The 15,210-nt window shown below is 43.6% G+C and overlaps 1 protein-coding gene across 6 annotated transcripts in view; it reads left to right on the top strand.

The window, feature by feature from the left end:
* Window positions 1–15,210, top strand: part of LOC136440141 (matrix metalloproteinase-24-like) — a 78,331-nt gene that overhangs the window by 43,692 nt on the left and 19,429 nt on the right. For 4 of the 6 annotated variants that reach the window (XM_066436008.1, XM_066436032.1, XM_066436026.1 and 1 more), the window contains exon 2: window positions 12,148–12,521. In XM_066436008.1, coding sequence (XP_066292105.1) covers window positions 12,351–12,521 — 171 coding nt within the window. In that variant the 5' untranslated portion in view covers window positions 12,148–12,350. Of the gene's footprint in view, window positions 1–9,059; window positions 9,193–11,782; window positions 11,991–12,147; window positions 12,522–15,210 lie in introns of those variants that run through there. The other 2 variants (XM_066436000.1, XM_066435991.1) reach the window with 2 other exon arrangements.

Raw genomic sequence — 15,210 nt, 5'->3', positions numbered from 1 at the left:
TTGTAGACCGATCGATATATCCCTCAAGAAAAAAAATGGTGGGAACTGTTTACAAGAGAAAAATTACACCAAAATTGTCACCCGATGATTCGTCATCCCAAACTCTATAATTCATTTTGACATAAAAGTGACTGGATTACTGAAGCAAGGCTTGGTGAAATAACTACAATCAAGTAGACTTTAAGATAAGTGGGGTCTTTTACGCCACAGTGACACGTGTTAACGTTCGTTAAATTGTCCATGGGAAAGTTGATTTGAATCGCGGGCTGTTTGTCCCAGGTAGCTGCGATGGTTTTGAGGAATGTCAGACTCTTGAAAGGAATGCGCGCGGCGGTAGTTGAGCAGCGGTCTCTCGTCTTAAACTCACCCTCCAGGGCTTCTCAAACAAAGAGCCTCCACGCCTTGCTCCTGCTTGTAACACTACATTTAAGGCGTTCGAATGAACAACATACCACGCTGTAAGTTAACCCCGAGTGCTTACGTACACCGCACAGTATGGAAAGCCACATCGTAAAGCAAGATCTAATCTAGATAATCAAGCCTCTTAAAATCGTATACATGCTGGTAATGTTACAGTACATGCTAAATACAACAGGTGTATATACTGCGAAATGTAGATAGAAAAATTCAATTTAACACGTAAACTTTCTTTATTATGGACTGTTGGGAAAACAAAACGTGATGACGTCCTTTCCGAAACACACCGCCAGTAAAGTTAATTTTCACGCATTCCATCTGTATCTGTCGACAGGTGGCCCGACTTGCCGCGTAACAACATTCTTAAGGCGGCTGTACTAAGGGTACGATGTCTATCTCACCTGACGACGGTGTTGTGGGCGGTGGTAGAACAAACACAGCGGCGACAATTGTACCAATTGCTTTTAGACATAAATCGTTAGACTCTTTTTAATGACAGTGAACAAATCGGCACGCCAAAAGAGGATAAACTTAAGGTAAGGAACTGGAATTTTGACTTCTTCTGCTTGTTGTATTTTTGATGCAATGACCCGAAAGACGAAATGCACCACCTTTATTATTCCAGTCGTTTCATGGTCAGGTGGTTGCTCCATTCTGCGGTTGAGACGCCGTGACACAACTGAGCCCCCCTCTCACTGGACCCGCGGCACGCTGGCGGCGTTGCTGTGTCTTAAACTGGATTTGTGTTATCATTGACTTTATAATGGGAATGTCATTCAAAACGTACAAGTATGACCAAAAAGACAACAAAACACACAAAGCTTAAAAAGATTTTTTTTTGTCGATGACATTCGTTGAGTGCTTTGTCAAGTCGATCGGCCGCAGTGACGCCGCCAGCGTGCCGCGGGTCCAGCGAGAGGGGGGCTTTACCCCGCCTGTACGCTAGAAACAAGAGTTCGGAGACCCCATACCGTCATGAAATAGTTAATTATGCAAATGACATAAACATTTACATAATCTATGGCTAGATATTACACCTTTAACTAGCTTATGCATGTCACAAGTTTGAAATTCCTATCATTTAAAATTTAGATGACTTATGGCACTTTCACAGACAGTCACACCGACACAGACACACCAAAATCATATATCATTTTTTAATGGAAGTAATAACTGTATATAAAAGCAACATATTATTTATCAAAATCAAAATCAATCTCAATTTTTTTAGAAAGTCTGAAATGTGTTTAACAACAACAAACAATGAAGTGTATATTAGATGGCAGGTTTTTCATTTGCTACATTGGCTGGCGGACAAAAAGAAAACCTTACAAAATAGAAAGTCCGACAACTGAACGCCTAAAAAAAGACGTCCAAAACAAGCCGGAGCCTAACCTCTGTTTGGACTTGGAGAGTAGTTTGCCCAGTCACTGGCCCTCCTTTGCTTCTCGGTGTATTTTTCCCTTCTAGAATGTGTTTTGAATGGGACATGAAAGCTTTCCTATGATTACAATTGATTTATTAATAGCTACCAACATATCATGATTTTCTATGTTGTCTGTTACTACGAAACCGATGCGATGTAGACATTTTAAATATGCGTCTCTTACACACTGTAGAAAAAAAAGTCGTCGGCATGCACATTAGATTTATTTGGTTTCTTAAGTAGAACAAGTCGTAAAGATAACAGCTGCACGATAAGGCATATCTTCGGCGCGACAATGCTGTATAATTGTGGGCATTAGGGGACGGCACACGCTGGTTAAGGTTCTGTTAGTTGGTAATAACTGAACATACGTAATCATTGGGACCCAGGGGAGCCATAACATATGTAGTTATTCAGTACAGACATATGTTATGTTGTGTCGTCGTGTTCGCGTAACGGTTATGGTGTTTTGCCCAGAACACAGAGGTCCTGGGTTCGAATCCCCTGACATGCCACCGACGCTGTACCCTGGAAAAGGCACTTTACACGACTTTCCTCACTCCACCTAGGTGTAAAAATGGGTACCTAACTTCGGTTGGGGAGGTTCACGTAAAAGGCAGTGGAAGGAGAGGGTTGGGCTCCGCCTTCCAATACCGTGCCCTAGACACGGTGGATAGCAACCCACCGCCCGTACGGCCTCAAAAAGGCTATGGGACTACTTTTACCTATATGTTATGTGTACCTACAAATGTACCGATTGTCTTGTGGTATATCGGTACTTACCTGTGGTAGGGTTGGGGAGAAACTCGATATCGGTCGAGGGATTCTCTTCTGTAAACAGAACGGGTGATACGGGACTTTGGCGTTATGAGATAAACGTGGGAATGGATATGTGTTTCCGTTTCTAACCTGTGGGTGGAACAATGGTTGGTTGTAATAGTATTTCTTGGTGTTATTCATTCGCGTACCGTTTTGTTTTTGTGTGGTCTCGAAAAACTTAAACAATTGATATCTATAGCTACATAAAAACGGACGTCTTTTTGGGATGTCGCCATTAGCTAAACCAGCAAAAGAGGTCAAAGTAGTCCCATAGCCTTTTTGAGGCCAAAGGGGCAGTGGGTTGTTATCCATTGTGTCTAGGGCACGATATTACAAGGCGGGGCCCATCCCTCTCCTTCCACTGCCTTTTACCTCCCCAACCCATATTTAAACCGTGACCTGTCGATCTCGTGTCCACTAGCATAACCACTCGGCCATTCGAAGCCACGTCTTAATTAGTAACTAGCTCATCATGCAACTTATAAGCAGCGAACTGAATGGTAAATAAATAGATTAAACAGCCCACTAACAACTAAACGTAAGAGCCTCAGAGGCCTTGGGCATGTCAAGTTTGATTGACGTTACACACAACTGGCTACTCTAACCTAATTAACAGGGCGAGTGACAACTTTTTATATTGTTTTTCCTTCAAGGAAGGCTTTGAATACATCAGGCCATGTTCTGCAACATGTCTTATTTCTCAGATAAAGCCCATTACATGTGCATTTGTCATCTGGTGACTTGTGGTTAAGACTACCTGTCTACGAATGCTCTGTTTGCGCCGTTTTGAGTGAAATTCTGGCTTGGTTCTTTCCACTGCTATTTTCTTCTTGTCGCTTTCCATAAGCTTCCTGATGATATTTATTTCAACTAAGCTCAGCTTCCGACGTGCCCATACTTGGCGCTGAAGTCACGGGTTTACCTAATTCCCCTGGAAGCCTGTGTGCCGATAGGCAGGATCCTATGGGTTTAGGGTTCGATTCCCGTGGTGATACGCTGCAGGTCCTGTGGTAGGAAGATTCATTTCTAGAAACGTGCCCCCGACACTTTCAGTTTGAAATCGACCAAACGGTCACCCCATAGGCCCTACACTATCCTCACAGAACAAGTGAGAGGGTAGGGTAAAAGAGTGATCTTTGAGGGTCCAACACCCTCACTTCGTTCCCAGAGATTAGTCCATATCTATCCTTACAACTTGTACTTCCTGATACGTGCCCGCTAACATACGATCGCAAACTGAGGGCATTCTTGGTCGTGCATACATTTGTATGTTCAGCTGTCTTGTTACAGAAAAGGCTTTCATCAATGTCGGCGGCCAATTTGAAAAGTCTACGACACCGAAATCGTACGACGACCTACGACGAATGTGATCGCGCCGTAAGCTAGCCTTAGAGCATGTCGTGTAGCTGATGATGTGGCCCGGCATGAGGTAATGTTCAAGTCGGCAGGATGCCTGGCTACCTTGAACATGACATGCAGACCTGGGAATTCACTCGGCCCCTCCTCACAAACCCACATCCTCTCCAGGAGTGTTCCACGAAAATCCGAACCACGTGGGATAGGGCCGACATCATAATTTAGTCCCGTACCTAGTTCAGTGTTCCGATGTTTCCCGGTATAATCCTGTAAATAGGCGGAAACACACACACGCACACAAACCTGCAATCAAGAGTGATCCACTCAAATCCGAGGCACGTGGATGGGACTGACATCATAATTAAGTCCCGTACCAAGTTCAGTATTACGATGTATCCCGGTAAATAGGCGGACCCCCCCCCCCCCCATTCCACATCCTCTCATCCTTCCCAAAACGTGATCCACTAAAATCCCAGCCACGTGGATGGGGCTGACCTCATACTTGAGTCCGTACCAAGTTTAGTATTCTGATGTATTTCGGTATATTTCGGTAAATAGGCGCCCACCCCCCTTCCCCCCACAAACCCTTCCCAAAAGTGATCCACTACGAAAAGCCGAGCCACGTGGATGGTAATGACCTCATGCTTCCTTCCCGTGCCAAGTTCAAAGTCAGATGACGTAATCCCCGTTCCAGGGATTCCCCCTCAGGCGACCGAGCCAAAAATAGGAATGACTGGAACTGTTCCAATGTGCATTGCCGACAGTACTACTGCATTACTCTCTGGGAGTCGCTCGTATAAAAAATGAGTACTTGAATCTGCCGGGCTGCCCTTGGAAACGTTCCATCAGGAATATATAACTGCCAACTCACGCAGTGTTAAAGGCAAAGGTTTAGTGTTTCTCTCAAGTGATTGGAGTAAATCACACCAAACTTGAAAGTGTTCCAAGTACGCTCTTGAGCCAGAACGCACAGGAAGTTGATTGTGTATATCACAAGCAATATGCTATAACGTTTCTTGATGTTTTACACTGACGTACTTTTTTTGCGTGGAATACTTAACTAGAGTTCCACGACCTCATACCTTAGCAAGGTTACTATGCCCAAAGCTATGTGACTTCTTCCTCAGCTCAGTAGCTATCCACCAGTGAAGTATCATGCCTATAGCATGTCCAGAACATGAGAGACGAAAACAGGAAGTTCCGCTGCACTGCCATAGAAAGCCGCTAGGTCAAGGTCGATTGTCCCCATGCACAATCGACCTTGACCTTCGTGTTGCCGACGCCTACCCACATACCATATTTCATAAAGATCCCAAACACAACTTCTCGAGTTATCCTGTTCACGAACACACATATATACACATACACAAACACACCGGAGCCCCGTAAACATAACCTTCTTCAGTCATATAACTGTTGACATAAAAAGGCGAAGGTCGTATGAGGACACAGAACTTAAGTGACCCCCGGAGTTCCTCCATGTTGTTCTTGTTTACGTACTGTACAGCACCCCATATTTGAGGTAAAGCGTTCAGGGGTAGTAGCGCACTTATTGGCGCTTCTTCAGATGGTTTGCGACGTCCAGATCTTGTTCTTGTGTTACCGAGTATGGTATTAAATGAATTCCAATCTGTGGCAGTTCTTGGGAAATAAGAATACCTATAGCAGTCCTTGTGGAAGGGGATTGTTTTGAAAGAGTCCGGATGGTTGTGACGAGATTGGCCTACATGATGATTCTTATTTCTCCGGTTTGTATCATAAAGCCCGCGGGAAGCACTTCAACATGAAGATATAACTGCCAACTCCCATGGTGAAAGTCAAAAGGTTTATTGTTCCACTCAAGTGCGGAATAAGTCACACCAAACTTCAAAGTGTTCCTAGTAGTACTTTAGCCAACACTCTGGGCGTCACAGGAAGCCGATCTTGTAAATCACGAACAATGATTCCGTCCGAATGTATAGTCTATAAATCATTCTAAACTATACTATGTATACTATGTATTATACATAAAACGTATGAAAAAAAAATTGTGAAAAACGCAACCTGTAGTTGATAAGTAGAAGGACCGTGTTGATAGTTCCTTCCTGAGCCTAGTCACATGAATCGTACGATCGTCGTACGACAACAAACTGAAGGCTTTCTTATTGGGCTATAGTCGTGCGTTTGTGTGGTGGAACATCCAGCTAGGCTGTCTAGATCTTGTTATCGAATAGGCTGTCTTCGTCATCCTCATCGCCGATTGGTTCTCAGTCACAGCCTGCTTGAAAGTTCTTGTTCACCTTGTAGTGTCTAGTAACACATAGGGCAGCAAGTTTCGTTGCTGTTTCACTAGCAGGGTATATTTTTTACATAAAGAATAACTTTATTGCGCGACAATCGTAACTGGTGCAATGTATGGAAGTTACGCACATGGGAGTTGAACTATTGCAGGGAGGAGTTGCTAGTCCTTCCTCTTTAACGTGCTCGAGGCACATCCTCGAACACAGGACCTCCGTTTTACGTCCATTCTGAAAGACAGGCGCAGCCCCAACCCGTTGCAGGATTTGAACCGGGGCCTCCCAGTTAGCAACTTATTGGAACTAGGAGCTCAACTGTGAGGCTGCTACCAGTTGAGCTACAGGGACATAGAAATCACATCACGAACTACGTCACCCAAACACTCAAACAAAATCGCCCAGTCTACAGCAATGCCTTAGAAATCAGATGGCTTCTAATGACAAAATTTGATATATGGTTACGGGTAGCTCTTGCCGGTACTTGGTCATGGACTAGAGATTTCAGCGCCTTGCGTTCATGACAAAATGGCGATTTGTTCTTTACACAGGTGTCGCTAAAAGTCTATACTATACCCTAAACCTGTCCGAACTGTGGGTCAACCTCTGCAAAAAACACGTACATGGCTGTTGAGATCGCTTTCAACTGTACGATAAATACCTATTCAATTCAGGATCTTTTCTTGCTAAGCGATAGGAAAGGGTGTTTGTGAGCTGCGGATACGTGTGGAATTGCCAGCTTTTGTACAGTAATAGTCAGGATTACATGGTCTTTAGTCCATGAAAGTATTTTAACTACGTTAAGAATCACCAGCGCCAAAAGTCGTGTGCATCATGTTATGTACAAGGGGACAAAACATGTATGTTCTGACTTCCCAATGTCGTACAAGTATGAAACTTTCAGGACAAACTAAACCTACCACGAAAATCAATAGAAAATGGCAACAATATGTCACAAACAAAAATATCAGCCTTCCAAATGTGGTATTTGTTAGCAGTATTACGTATGGGCCTCCCTAATCATAACATTTTAGGTTAGGATGTTATGATGAACAGGTTTTTTTTGGGTGTTGGTATCATTCAGGAATATCTGATAAATGAACACCTGTATTGCACATTCTGCCACACAGGGCTAAGTCTGGGTCACAACAAAAACATGTTCAAAGTTGATGAATACCAGGTACAAGAGCTAACATTAGTCAAATTATCCTAACTATCCTCGCTTTACGTTATAACAGTTAGTCGAAATAAGGGGACATACAAGTTTTGTGATGGATCTAGCTGCATTAGAAATATGAATTTGTTTACAGCACTTCTATGAAAGTATATAAACTACATCTCTTCGGTACATAAATTACATTCTATTACAAACTGGCATTCGTCCTCTATCCTATTCAGGTTACATTAAAATTTGTATTTTATTACCCGGGCCAGCTATCATAAAGCCTAACGACGTGCTATCTATTGCTAGACACATTCTATCTAAAGCACACTGTATGTACATCAACGTTTGGTTGCTTCGAAAGACGGCTTTTACCACCAGTAATACGTAAATCTCGGTTCAGAGCTTGTCTGTTGACATTTCCGGAAACCGAAGGTGAGTCGCCTTGGATTCGAACCCCCAACCCCTGATCCAAAGGCATGGTTACTGAACACTAGTCTCCAAGCAGACCCAACGGTTGCAAAGACCGTATCCAACTGGCAGAAGAGTTTTTATTGCAACACGACGGTGCCTGACAGCTTCTCTGGCTGACTGGAGCTTCTCTGGCTAGCTTGTACGATTTTGGCACCGTGGAGATCTGCTTGGAGATTAGCTAGCTGAACACTAGTCCAAATCACGCCTATGGCCTATAGCACTCATTAAAAGACGACAGTTAAGAGTCATCAACTCACTAAAGAACATACAATGAGACAGTAATAATGCTACAAATGTCCACTGTTAACATGGCGCCTGGGGTTATCTTCGAGTATTGAAAATCTCTCAACCTGTAAATTGATGTTTCACTCAAATATCTCAGCAGATATAAAATACATTGTCTGTGTTATGATATCTAGAGCGTAGATAGATTAATATAAGGAACTGTAGGATTTGAGTCCATTTGTTGGCTCATTATCCCGGAGACAAGCCGGTTAATTGAAGGTATTGTTAGACAGGTCAGATGTCAGATGTGTTATCTGACGTCTGGTGGACACGTCAATCACAGGACAAGTGGTAGATTAGGCGGTCAGTTTCTAGCTGACCAGTATATGAAAGGGGTCGATCGGAAATGTCGATAATGTTCACTATCATAGAGTAGAACTCGTTGTCATCAAGTACTGTATGTAGGAGCATTTTCACTACATAGCTTTAAACAATACTACTGATTGGTGGTTCGTGTAATATGATCAGCTGCTGTATATATATGCATGGCCAATATAACCTTCCTTTTTCGGCGTAACACACTAGCTTCGCAGGCACGCAGTTCGTTAGCAACCGGTTATATTACACTGAACGTCCTGTCACGCCTAACCTTGAACTTAATGAGGATTCTCCTACAGTTATCGGTGGCAACAAGTTCCACTTTACGATAATTCTAGGGAAAACAATTTTTTGAACACTTCAATTCTGGATCGTTAACTCTGGTACTGGCTCTTTATTATTGGTCTCTAGTATTTCCCCATCATTTCGGAGTAATTGATAAACGATCAGGGTGGGATCAACAAAATTGCGCTGCTACGTTAGTGTGCCCAACCTATAGCTAGTCAGACGATTCCTACCTGAGAAAAGGCCACAGGTTAATCTACTCTAACATTGTCAGACCGTGAGTTGTCTTGCTAGACGAGTTTAGTCCACAAAACGAGCAGCCATCTCCGGTCATTTTCAATTGAAGAATCACACTGTTTTGCAGCGTACGGAAACAGGTAAGCCACTGACGCTGTTAAATGGTGTTATGGGCTCCGTGAAAGCTAGGGATATGTCAGGTGTATGGTTGGGCTGTCAACAGTTGGTTTTGGTAGAAAACTATAGATAGATATGTGTCAGTACAGTGTACGTTTGTTTAGAATCGTTGTAGCTTACAATGAATGTCTTCATGGCACATAGCTACAGGCGACTACATCATGTATATGATGAACATGTTAACCAACTTGTTGACAGTGCCCGACTTTGGGAGCAAAACGGCATTAAAAGAAACTGCAAGCACTGGTCTTCTACCAACATTTGTGTCAACAGTTGGAAACTAACTCATTCTGTTTGTGCAGTTCGTAGAAAGATATGTTCATTATTGGTATAATTGGTACAGTAAACATTTATGTTATTCTTATCTCTCTTGTTACTAAGGCGTTTGTTGTGGTTGTTTTAGTACATTCACCGGCCCGTACTTTATCAAATACGAGTGTGTACTCTGTAGCTCGTTTAGAGTAACGTGCTACCACAGCAATGCACTGAAGCGTCCATAACCATCTGACAGTCTGTGTTATACTCAAATCCCTGCTTGTTATAATGGCGGAAACGTTTCCGATCTGAAACCCACATTACTAAACCAAACCAGTGTTAGCTGAGTCCAACTAGTTAAAGTTCTACCGGTGTATACCCCCAGTCATACACTGATTGACTCATAGCTTGTCTGTTGACACTTCCGGAAACCGAAGGTGAGAGCGTCTGGTAGAAAGTTCAGCGATGAATCAAACAGCGGCGACCCCATACTTATTAACTCGTCCAACCTGTTCTGGGCCAAAGTAAAGAGACAGGTGACAAACAATGGTAGTAGCCTCCCTCGCAGACTTCTAGCAGCGCCAGCGTTATTTTTTGTAGCCTCTACCAGGCTTCACGGATCCCTGGAAAAATAGTCGAAATTAGAATATAGCTTCCGCGCTTTGGGGCATGTTGAAAATCGCAATTCAGCGCTCCGGACCCCCAAAAATAAACGCCCGCGCTGCTAGAATTCTGCGAATGAGGCTACTCGGTTGCGACATGTCAATGTTGTGCGTAAAGCCCAACTTTATCCAAGTGTCTAAAGCGTTGTATGCGTATTGCTGCGTACCTATAAAACGTAGCATCAGGTGCAGAGTTTTAGGTACATGTTCGGAGCTGACAAAGTGGTCTTTAATGATGACAGAAACATGAATTAACAATGAACAGAATGTTTATTTAGACTCCAGACAAGCAAGCAAACAAACAAACAAACAAACACACAAACAAACAAACAAACCAATAGATAAACGTATATTTTGGGAGCTCGCTAGCAAATCGATCGAGCAGGTTAGGGCACCGGGGTCTAAGGAAAGATCACAAACCACACTCTGAATCTTTAATGATCAAAACTGGTTGTTGACTTGAGCTCAGAACACAACGAACGGAGAGGATAACGATGAAGATTCCATTCTAAACAGTTGACGGGGGTGGGCAGAATACTTTATTCCGAGTGAAAGGGAAGAGTGTGTATGCGTATTTCACCATAACATGGACAGTAAGATGAAATGGGCAATCTCTTCCCAATTCTCTGAAATAAAAGATCTGTAAAACATTTACATTATCCCTTGATAGTGCAGTTTCCTAACTGCTGGCCTTCTTTCTAATTTCGACTGACCTAGATGTCCTAGATATGTCTAGGGTTTAGTATCTCGCCTGTCATCGGCCAAAGACTTTCCCTCAGACGGATTTAAATTCCCAAATAAATGAGCTTCCGTCTGCCTCAGCCAGTTCAAAACACTAGAGAAGTTACGCAAGATAGAAGTTACTCAAGCTAAAGAAGCTTGCTTTTAGCGATGACATGTCTTTCAGGACAAGGTAGAAACTTCAAGCTAACGTTTCTTATAAAGTGTCTGCTAGAAATAGCCTCTATTAACTATACTCCCTGGCAAGCTAATTCCTCTGGTATTCTATCTGTCTATTTGGTCAATTTTTCCTATTTTTCTAGTGCCCTGTGGAGCCTGGTAGAGGCTATGCTAGAAAGGTAATAATCTTACTTTAAGTTGAAGGAAGCGAAAGATTCCAGGGAAAGTGGAGAAAGACCTGGAATGGTTTTTCCGCACTTTTGTTGTCCGCTGAGATCTCTCGGTGTCCCGGCAGTATTAGTGGGGCTGATGAGAAGCCTGGGGGCACCACGGCGTTGTGTTACCTTCCTCCATTTTAGAACACTAAAAGAACGTCTGGCCTGGAAACGGTCTGGATCTCCGGTAGGACAGCTACTAATGAAGGGACGTGCCATTATCTATGCTAGATATTTATGCCAGTCAGAGCAATAGAATGTAAACTATAAAGCCATCACCTAACTTAGATATCAGATAAAAATGTTTGAGGAGATAGTCCATTGTTGCTTAATCTATGCATTGTTCTCTGTGACAAGTAACTTAGTTGCTATAAGTGATCAGACGATTTTTGGATGTTCTCATAGCAACCGTGCCCCCCTCCTGTCGACCTGTTGTGGACCAGTCGGAATCCCTCTGGCCAGCTGATTGGTCCATTACGTCACCTATCAGCACTTTGTTTGAGGGCAGACCCCTGTCGTTCCTCTGTCCTTCTGGCTACTCCAGTTCTTGGCACGGCTTCAAGCTTGTCTAGCAGCCTCGCGTGCGCTACCATAACCAAACTGACCCGGGCAGGCCGCAGTACGCTACATCGATACACGGTAACACCGCGGCTTGCTCCTGTAACACAAAACTTCCACTGCTGAGGAGTTTTAGCCGCCAAGAACACAAGGATTTCTTCACCAGAGGAGGTCTGCGATAACTTCTCTCTCTGTCGTTTGGTTAATCTGAGTCCCGTGTTTTGTTTGGAACCGGCGGACATGGCTTGTTGGGCTCCCCTTGGAGCGGCGTGTGTGTGTATACTGTATAAACTTGTACGGCACTGAATATTTATTTTACTTTCCACAGATAATGGAGTGAAACGAACTGCAGTGCGTCTGATCACAGCAAGCTGAAACTACGGACGACTCGAAAGCTGAAACTGCGGATTCGTGTGCGGAAAACTCGCTGCTTTAGGGTGCGTCCTGACTGAGCTCGGCTTAGGACTAAAACAGGTTTGGGAATCGAACCCGTAACTGGTTGCGCGCTGACAATCAAGAGGAGGAAACAAAATGTGTACCAGAACTTCCTTGCTGCCGGGCGGTGGGGTGACTTTGAGTCTACCCGCCCTCCTGACCACGGGACTTGTGGGCTTGTTGGTGGTGGTGAGGGGGACGAGGGGGTTTCCGACCGCAGCCAGCGGCGCCGCTCTGCGAGGGGTCGCCATCTCTGCAGACGAACAGGTTAGTGACATCATTCATTCTCCTTTGTAGTACGTAATTTATCTTCATTGAGTACCTTCGCCAAGAAGGTTACGTTTTGTGGTAGCGTTTGTATGTGTGTATGTTTGTGGATGAACAGCATGACTCGAGAAGGCTATTGTCTTGATATTTGGTATGTCCTTTATGGGGTAGGTCTTGAAGAGACCTGGAAATGATTAGATTTAAGGCCCCCTAGCAGCTTGTTACGGACTGCAGGAGGACTTCCGGTTCTGATATCTCGTTACAACTACTTACACATAATTGTTTTCAAATTATTTTTAGATTGATACTAGTACCCGACCGGTCTTTAGATACAGACACATGCGTAAGGTATGAGAACAATGGCCCGAGTGACCTGAAATGCCCCATTCTATGCCCTTTGTCCATCGTAACGTAATTCGCCACGATAAGAACTTGCGAACGTGATATACGAGAGTATAGCTACGAGAGCCACGTTACAGAGCGTGCTCAACAACGTTTGGAAAAAAAAAACATGCGTTCTTGACCTTACATAAATGCTACAGTGACTGTTCACCATTCTACAGTACTGTGTAATCACACACGCTTTACACATATCGGCACGTCTATTAACATCAAAGTGTGCCAGGCTTGTACTCTCCAAGCAGAGGTTGTTTGGGAAAATTGTGACCTTCTTATCATGTACCGTTGTTTTGTTCGCCCTCCCCAACAATCTAGTACAATTTTTCCAACAACCTCTGCTTGTAGTAGTAATGTAGAGAGTCAGGGTTGCCCCTTACCCTGGCCCTGTCGTAGTCTTTTAGGTAAAGACTAGTTTGTACGCATTACTGTCTGAAGAAATAGCCATCAACGAAAGGTGTAGGCGTTACATTGGCATGCCTTTTCACAGTAGAAAAATAAGTTTAGTCGCTATTGATCAATTGAAAATTTGTCTTTTCTATATTGGGGTCGCGGGGTCGCACAAGAACCCTCCCATGTACTAAATAGCTTTTGAATGTAAATTGTTACAGATGAGCTGTCTCATGGGAGTCAAATTTGTCCTCAATTATCGCGCACCCCCTCTAGTAAAAACACATGGTCTAGAGGCGGGGGAGGGGGGCGGTACGCTATCATATTTTGATAGGGACAAGAGGAGAACTTCCCACAGAATTGTGCCGAGGTTGTTCCGCGTAGTTTGGCACAGTGGGGGAGAGGTTTTTGAGTTCACTAAACGGCTGGAACCGACAAGATTATAGAAAAAGAAAGTGGGAACAAAAATGGGGGAGGGCGGAAGTTGCACCACCTGGATAAACGATGTCAATGGGTGGATGGATTTTGTTGAAAGATCCCCCGTATTTTGGACGGGAGAATGATAGACTAGACTCTGGGAACTAGACTTGTTCGACAGCTCATATGTACATCCCCAAACTTTAGTAATTACAAGCAGATGGGAGGGGGGATCACCACGTTTTTTCTCATGCCCTCTTGGTTGTTAGGTAGCGGCTACCGAAGCGGACGGCATAGATACTAAACTCAGCAAGATGCCACCAGTACACAATAGGACAAATTTACATTGCACTGATAGGACAAGTTTGTTATATACCTTGATGTTGTTGAAACGTCATTTGAGAAAATGATAAAGCATACCTAAGATGACACAGAGTTTAATCTTCAAGCAGACGTACGGTAGGACTCTACCATCGCCGAGACTGCTATCGAAAACGTGTTTACCGACACGCTATGAGATCGCTTCAGTAAATGTAAAGAAAACCTGGAGGATTATCTACAAACAGTCCAATTTATTTCATATTAACCCCTGCTTGACCCATAGCTGTCATGCCGACCCATAGGACGTATCGTTTGCTCGAAACCCGGTGAGCGTTTGGAAATATGATCCCACTTTTCTACCTGGTAGATACATCAAAGTGGCTTTGTGCTTGGGCCTTATCAACATCCTGACCGTGTTTTGAAAATAGTACGAACCAGAAGCGTAATAGCGAATGAAATCCATCTTAGCACGTGTTTGAAAGGTGCCAAGGTTGTATTATTTGAAAAGTTAGTGGTGGGGGTTTGGTCAGTTTTAGTTTGAAATCTGTACCTATGAGAAAATCCCCTTGTTGAAATGAAAGAAAATTTGACCTTGACCTTATCAAAGTGAGGTCATGAAAAGATTTCAGCACTCATAGAGGGCAAATAACACCTTGAAATAGAAACGCCGTGGTCGTCTCTAGTTGCGTTAACGTAATGTCATATATTTTCTCAGGTGACGTTCTAGTTATTGGTTTAGTTTTTAGCATAGTCTACCTTAACTCTTTCACCTATAAGTGCCATCCCAAATAAGGGCAGAAAACATAGTGAATCTGCTTAAACCATTTCTTAATGTTAGATGGATTAGCTAATCATTAGACCTTTTGTCTTCAGGAGAAATTCTATGAAATAACGTGTATATACAAAGTTGACCTTGAGATAGAATTAATTAATCTCCAAGCAGATCCACACCGGGCGCGAAAATCGTAGTATGCTAGCCAGAGAAGGTCCAGTCAGCCAGAGAGGGTCCAATAGCGGGCTGATGAACCCTCTCTGGCTGACTGGACCTTCTCTGGCTAGCATACTACGATTTTCGCGCCCGGTGTGGATCTGCTTGGAGATTAAGAATTAATGGCATAACTGTGTCCATAGCCAAAGTGCAGAGTAACAAAGCACACACTTTTAT

Source organism: Branchiostoma lanceolatum, chromosome 1 (genome assembly GCF_035083965.1).
Source record: "Branchiostoma lanceolatum isolate klBraLanc5 chromosome 1, klBraLanc5.hap2, whole genome shotgun sequence".
Lineage (NCBI taxonomy): Eukaryota > Metazoa > Chordata > Leptocardii > Amphioxiformes > Branchiostomatidae > Branchiostoma > Branchiostoma lanceolatum.
Note: the sequence above shows the minus strand (reverse complement) of the source record. Positions and strands in the feature narration are given on the sequence as shown.